The sequence below is a fragment of the Alosa pseudoharengus genome, unplaced genomic scaffold (assembly GCF_046254945.1).
Source record: "Alosa pseudoharengus isolate Yale_2024_CS ecotype anadromous, Long Island Sound unplaced genomic scaffold, YU_APseudo_1.1 YU_APseudo_1.1_scf_15, whole genome shotgun sequence".
NCBI lineage: Eukaryota > Metazoa > Chordata > Actinopteri > Clupeiformes > Clupeidae > Alosa > Alosa pseudoharengus.
In genome coordinates, this window is record NW_027468620.1 from 40,767,096 (window position 1) to 40,774,794 (window position 7,699).

The window sequence follows — 7,699 nt, forward strand, 5'->3', positions numbered from 1 at the left end:
AACTGAACTAAAGTAGGCCTACAACGATTAAATACTGCTCAAAAAAATTAAGGGGACACTTAGTTTTACACAATTGTTAAAACACATTTCCACCTTTTTCTCCATTCCCAAACTACATTCACAGAATGTCTGACAGTTCTTGCAAAATAAAACACTCGCCTCAAAAGTTTTACTTGTGCTCAGAACCAAACAGTGTCCGAGTTTGTGTATGATTGATTGACACCGATCCAGTGTATGATTGAAGTGTTCCCTTAATTATTTTGAGCAGTATAGTTGACATTACTTGCTGAACATTTTCAATACGTGCAGCTATACAAAGTTCCCGGATGTGTCGGTTGTGTGTATAGAGTACTAAAGTGTGACATCACATTTCCGTAGCAACCAATTTTCTGTTCTACACAAGCCAAATTAACAACATGAAACAGGCCGTTTTATAGAAAAGGAACATTTTTTTAGCAAATTGATATCGGAACGTCACATATCACCAACCGTACCGTATTTCCAACCTCGTAAGTGTATGTGTGATTGTCTGGCGTTATAATTTATTTGCCTCGGGTGTACTGTGGAGTGGGTGAGACTGTTTTTAGTGGCAGGCTAACACATACTGTTGACTTGCGCTAGCCTAGCACCTGTGAACTCTGCAACTAGAAGGACTGGATGAAACGTGTTGAAAACGGTCTCCACTGATAACATATCACTCTTGCTACCTTGGAAATGAGGTCCTATATCCAAAATCCTGAACCACCCCTTTAATTTAAGATAAAAGAACTACATGAAGTGGTAAACCTCCCAATACAGGAGTCATGTGGCTCGATTTCCAAACTAAACAGAGCCAGTACTAAATGGTTTACTGAGAGTTTATTGGGATATGCCAAATGAACACAAGTGGCAGGACACACTCCCTCACACAAGCCCACTCCCTCACACACACACACAAGCCCACTCCCTCACTCACACACACACACACACACACAGGAGAGTGATCCCTATGGCATCACTCTCCTGGCAAAACAAAGCCCTGGGGCTCTTATGGTTTTAATGGTTCACCTCTTACTCAGAGTTAACTTGCCAAGGTTTGTCACTAAACCACATACTTTGAAAACCAGCTGACAATATGCTGGACCCTTTCCTGATGGAGCGGGACTATTATGCTGTCCGTGAGGAGGTCATGGTGGAGTCAACGCATGGAGTCCAGTTCATGAGAACAACATGAAACCACAGACCAAACCAATCATCAGGGAAGAGGTAGGTGTGATAATGACGATGAACACTAGGGGTCTGAGATTATTGAGATGTGGAAAGGGAAAAATTAAATAAAATCAGTGAAAACACAATCAGGTTTCTCAAGCACATGTTTAGTGCATAGTAAAAATGTGTCAGAAATGGGGAAGACTAACAGACCATGTGTCGTACATAAAACAACGAAACCCTAAATAATAAACATCTCTGAAGATAATCATTATGATATGGCAAATAAAAAATATGACCTGGTGGTCTTAATGTCTCCTTAAAGCTAACACTTTATATTAGCAGCTGTTTCACCTGAACCAGTGTCTCTTTGAATAAACTTCACCTGTTTCACACCAGCAATAGCAAGGCCTACTCCAAAAGGACTGACATATGGGTTAGCCTTGCACACTGCTCCAACAAATACCAACAAACTCCAACATTCTAAAGTTGGCAGCTGTTGGAAATTGTCAGTTGGTAGTCTCTTGTTCATAAAACCAACTGTCATGTCAAACTCTTAACAACTCCATCCAACAAACGCCAACAAACACAGACGACCGGCCTGTTGGAGTTGGACTGTTGGAGTTTGTTGGCGTTTGCTGGAGCAGTGTGCGAGCTCCTTATATGAGTGTGGTCCAAGTGTTTTACACCAGTGTCTGCCAGCTCTTGAATGTCATGCTCGGTTAACAACGTGAGGTTTAGACCAAATGTTAGACTTGGTTTCCTGTGAGCTAGTGATGGGCAAATGAAGCTTTGGTGAACCACTGAACCACAGCAGTGTGAACCTAGCGACACTAGCTGAAAAGCAAAAAGATGGCCGCCACACATACATTTTTCAACATAAAAGTCCTTAGCAAACCAATAATTTTGGTTACATATACTGGTTTGGGTAAGGACTTTTATGTTGAAAAATCTACATGTGGCAGCCATATTGGATTTTTTCATTAGTGTTGCTAGCTTCACACTGCTGTGGTTTAGTGGTTCACCAAAGCTTCATTTGCCCATCACTAGTTTGAGCCTGTACTTGGTTCGGGCCTCGTCCCCTGCCTCCGTCAGAAATCCACGGCTCGCAGCTTGCGCTCCTCCCGCTCGGTGAGCGGCTCCTGCGCCAGGATCTTGCCGTGGAGCCGGTGGTGCTTGCCGATGCCGAGTCGCGGCAGGCCTCGGTTGAGTCCCTCCAGCAGCACGCAGGCCTTGCAGAGCGCCTGGCTGGAGATGTACCCGCAGCGGCCACAGGTGCCCTGCACGGGCATGCGCACTCCCTCGCGCACCGACAGGTGCTCGCCCGAGTGGACGACGTCCATGATGGCGCTCGGCCGCACCGCCTCGAGGTCCTTGAGGAAGGTGCGGGCGTGGCCGCGGTAGGCGTTGGGCGAGTAGATGCACTCGGTGGAGAAGTAGTCCAGCTTCTTGAAGTAGGCGTAGAGCACGATCTCTTTCTCGTAGGCGTACTTGAGCGGCTTGCAGCGCGGGATCACGCCGTCGCCCTCGCTCGCCGTGCTGATGGCCGTGCAGCGGCGCAGACGGGCGATGTCGCCGCGCAGCACGTTCATCAGAACCGTCTCGGCCACATCATCCGCGTTGTGACCTAACGGGAGAGCAGAGGGGGGGGGGGGGGGGGAAACACATATCATCACAGCACAAGAATACTAAACAAGACACCAGTTGTTGCCTATTCACCTTATTCAGGCGGAGGCCAAAGCAACGAGAGGTATGAAATTATGATTTATCGATTTATCTTTGGACAACGTAGGCTACCCGTAAGTAAAGCGGGAGATGTGTGTTGCTTATGCGGCCGCGCAAGCTGCAAAGCACTGCGTGAAACATTGGAAAGGATGTGTCCGTACGTTCTGCCTAAGGGTGTGTCAGTACGGTTCTGCTTTTTCACACCCCGACACAGGTTAATGGATATGAGTGTCGCGATTTCGGTTTCGAATCGCATATTGTTACAGCCCTAGAAATTGCACAATATATTACAGACGACAGCAACTGAATCCATGGCTTCAATGTAGTGCAAAAGTTGACCCCGATCTGCTCCCAAGACTGCCACTACTTAAAGGACAATTCCAGCTGCCAGGCAGCTACAGCGCTACACTCTGGGGGCATGTTCATGATCCCAAAGTATAGCACTGTAGCTGCCTTGCTGTTCTAGCTCTTGGCTGCAGCAAATCTGCAGCATGGCCGGAGTTTTCCTTTAAACTAGGAGACCAAGGAGAGAACAAGGGAAAAAAGTAAAGAAAAGGGGGGTGGGGGTGTTTAGTGACAAGTTAAACTCTCAGAAGTTTAGTACAAGTATGTGGTTTAGTGACAAGTTAAACTCCGGGTAAGTTAACTCAGAGTAAGTGGTAAACCTCCTAATAGAAGAGCTGTAATGCTTTAATCTCCTAACAAAACAATGCCATAGGGCTCTTGTTATAGGAGGTTCACCACTCACTCTGAGTTAACTTACCCAGCTTTGTCACTGGAATGTTCCCCAGGTGCTGTGTGGTCTCGTACCTGTGCAGATCTTGTCCACCTTCAACATCATGGCTCCCCTGTCCAGGGCCTGCCGCCTGAACACTCCGCAGAACGTGCAGTTGTTTTTGAGTCCCACCTGCTTGACGATGGCGTCCATGGTCCAGCCATAGAGCTCCTCGTAGGACACGATCTTCAGCGGCAGATCATACTGCTGCTGATTCCTCTTCACTGTCTCCAAAGAATCGTCGCGGTAGCCCGTGATGCCCTCGTCCACAGACAGCAGGAGGAGGTTAAGTCCGTAGTCGTAGCGCTCGTTAAGAACCTTCATCACGTGGGCCAGGACTGTGGAGTCCTTTCCGCCCGACGCTCCGATGCCCACCGTCTCACCGCGGTTAAAAAGACGCGCAGATACGATGGTGTGATGCACCTCCTCTTCGAATGCCCAGAAGAAGCATTCTTTGCAGACGGAGTGCCCGGTTTTTGGACGTTTCAGCACCGCTCTCCTGTTTTCACAGCTGCTGCAGAACACTGGCATAGTGGCTTAACAGATAGTTCCTACAAGACAACCAAATACGGTGTTACGGACCTTCTGGGATTGGCATTACACAATCCGGTAATTTTTTTATTTGGTCACCGCTACTCTGTGATTTATGGCCATTGACCACCATTCATCAAATAAAAACATACTTCGAACATGTGTTAAAACTAATGCCGCTGATATGACAGCAACCATTTCACTTTAATAATAAACTATATTTTTAAACAAGATATTTACAGCAAGAATAATAGAAATTTATGTGGAGAAATTATGTGAGCGGTACAGGGGTAGTGTAGTGGTTAACATAGTCTTTACTTAGGTTGATGGAGAAAGTGTTTGTGACAACACATATAATGATGCATTTGATAATGTTTGATCGATCGCTGTTTTGGCATGAAGCATCTTTCATGTAATGAATGCGCACTCTAGAAAGGGAAAGTATCCTAGGCCTACTATAGCCTGGAAATCCAGACCCAAATCTAGAAAGATTTAGGGTCTGGCTATGAGTAATGAAAATGGCCCAACACGAGGGGTGGCACAAAGCATGCATTTGAAAATATCACTGCACACATTTGGATAACTCTACGACCAATCAGAACAATACACGGGGTAACGTATCCAGTGGGTTTTCGCTAAGCCCCATACGCTTAGCTACCAGCAGAGCTAACTGGTAGATTAGACTCTTGCTGTATCCGGTCGGTAAAAAAACTGTGTCACAGTTTGGTATGGCAACTGCTCTGCCCATGACCGGAAAGCACTGCAAAGGGTGGTGAAAACTGCCCAACACTTCACCGGTTCCTCACTCCCCTCCATCGAGGCCATCCAGGGCAAACGATGCTTGCGTATGGTGCGCAGCATCATCAAAGACTGTTCTCACCCCAACCACAGACTGTTCACCCCACTCCCCTCCGGGAGGCGTTACAGGCCTCTCTGCAACCGAACCAGGAGGTTCAGAGGAAGCTTCTTTCCTGCGGCTGTCACCCTACTAAACTCTAGCTCTGCATCCCGGTGATATCCAACGAACTAAGCCCCAATCACCCCCTGCCCCGCCCCTGCCTGATGCCTCCTTGCCTGTGCCTGTTGAGGTGTCCACGACCATGGCAGCCTTGACAACAAGGAGGCGAACATCCCCCAGCCCCCACAAACTGCATTTCATTGTCTCTTTACTTGTACTTTTCACAATGACAAAAAAGTTGAATGTAATGTAATCTAAAAACCCAGTAGAGAAAAACCCAAGTCTAACTCGTTCATTGTAGCGGCCAAAGCCATTTCAAACAACTGGTATTCATCCATAGCCATCTTGCAATGTTTACTGATTCCGGACTTCGACATTGCAGCACTGTTGTAGATCTGTTAAGCTTGCCTCTGGCCCACATATCAGATACACCGATGTGATTGGTGCAGCTCTGCACCAACAGCATGGGTAATGAGCATCATTACTGATTGCCAGAGTGACTCGCTGAGCAAATTGACCTCTGAAGTTGGCCTACAAAAAAGATCCAAAACAGCCATCTTTGCCCATATAAGGAGATCCGGTTGTTAATTGAAGCTAACTACCTATGGCAAATTGCATTGCAAGTTCGCTCTGGGGTAGCAAAAATCTAAGTGTGCCGCCTTCACTTACCGGAGATCACAGTATCTACTCGAAGGCAGAGGACAAAAGCGTGTTCAGGAAAACGTCTGCATTTCAGACTTTTTCATCCCCACGAGACTTTAACAGGTGCGATTATTCAAAATCCCCATGTTATTTTCCCATAGGAAAAATCGCCAGATACCGGATGTCAAAGATGGCAGCTTTTTTGTAGGCGAACTTCAGAGGTCTATTCAAATTGTGCTCTCGCGAGAACCTCACCATCCTAGCTGCCTAAATGTCTAAATAAAACAAGCAGTAAGGCAGTTACAATTTAAATATTTCATGACCAACAGATGGCGCCATTTCACTGCACTTCGGGCCTATTTATGCCCAAAATCTAATGCAATGGCGTCATCTGGTGGCCATTAAATATTGAATGTCTATACGACGGAAAATTCTCCACATTGCTCTGACGAATTTATGTTATTCTTACTGTATGTATCTTGTACAAAAATCGAGTTTATTTCTTTATTATTATTTCTTAAATGGTTGCTATCAAAATCCAACGGTGTTAGTTAGTTTGAACACATTTTCGAAACAGCTTTTGAATGAATGTCGGTCAATGGTAGCCGTAAATCTCAAACTAGAAGAAATACGTTGCCTGATTGCGTGCTACCAAAGACAACAAACCCATTCACAGTCCATGCATGATACCGGTGATAAACATGTCATACATCACAAGCAGTTAGTTTTACCTTATTGCTTGCAGATGTTACTCCAATTCGACACATGGTAACGTTAAACCACACATAACTTTACATTGAGCCAATAGGACCAACTTCTATTAGATCTGTACGAAAATGTTTTTTTGTCCATGACAAATGAAACAACATTAGTAGGCTACTACTATATGTTACTTTGTTACTTCGTAACTTCCGTGCAACGACTTAGCCCAAGTTTGTCTCTAAATGGGATGAGTTAGCTAAATATAGCCTAGTTTGTTCTAGTCTTGTAACTGATATACAACTAAAAAAAACCTCTAGCGTTACACATGGCTTCATCTCTGTGTTTACAAAGCCTGGCAATTAACCACAGATACACTGACAATCTCGCAAACTTACCTTACCAGCAGGTATACAGTTCAACAAAACGTGATCCGTTTAGCTAATGTTACAACCGTTGTGTGACAGTTGTATTCACCAACCGTTGATTAACTAGTGACATTTAAAAGCCGGCAGCTTAGAAAACAGAAGGTAATGAAATGTACTTGTGGACTACATGGATCATATCTTCAAAAATATCCCGCATATAAATTCACTGTGTGTACACGCTGTCACGCATCCATGATGACATTACTTCTTTAGTTTATTGGCAGATTGTATCGTTCAATTGTTGCATACCGCCCCCTACTGTACAGGAGTGTGTCGAGTGTTGCAGAAACCTTTGGCTACTAAATCAAGAGGAATTGGAACATTCATTTCTATTTCTTTATTTTTTTACTGCCGTTTTTGCTAATCCATCTGCCTCCAATATGTGCTGGAACCCAACAGAGCTGAACCGTTAAGCCTAGGCTTCTAATACTTAACAATATATTTCTAACCTCCATCAGTATTTCCAACCTCATCATCCCCTCTGACTGAATCACCACTTTCTCTGGTACAACCATTTTAATCTGAGCATATTAGATATTTTAATGTTTTATCTATTCTATCCACTTTAGTGCTGATATTATGCCAGTAATTTCGATTGAATATACTGAGAGGTGATTATTTAATCTATATGTTTTAAATTCATGATTGTAAATTCCTACCACGATGACAATTTTGGTCTTTTGATCCATCTGTGTAAATTTGAATAAGACCATAAAATGAAGAAGATAGATATCTCTCGCCATAACTTGTGAA

At 44.6% G+C, this 7,699-nt stretch overlaps 1 protein-coding gene across 1 annotated transcript; it reads right to left on the bottom strand.

The window, feature by feature from the left end:
• Nucleotides 1-2,216: 2,216 nt before the first annotated feature.
• On the bottom strand, nt 2,217-7,134 carry LOC143123918 (cytoplasmic tRNA 2-thiolation protein 1). The gene is made up of 3 exons (XM_076285183.1): nt 6,917-7,134; nt 3,724-4,239; nt 2,217-2,815 (listed from the first exon to the last, which is right to left on the bottom strand). Exons 2-3 carry the CDS (start codon nt 4,217-4,219, stop codon nt 2,280-2,282), a joined length of 1,032 nt encoding a protein of 343 aa, XP_076141298.1. The 5' UTR covers nt 4,220-4,239; nt 6,917-7,134; the 3' UTR covers nt 2,217-2,279.
• Nucleotides 7,135-7,699: the final 565 nt, after the last annotated feature.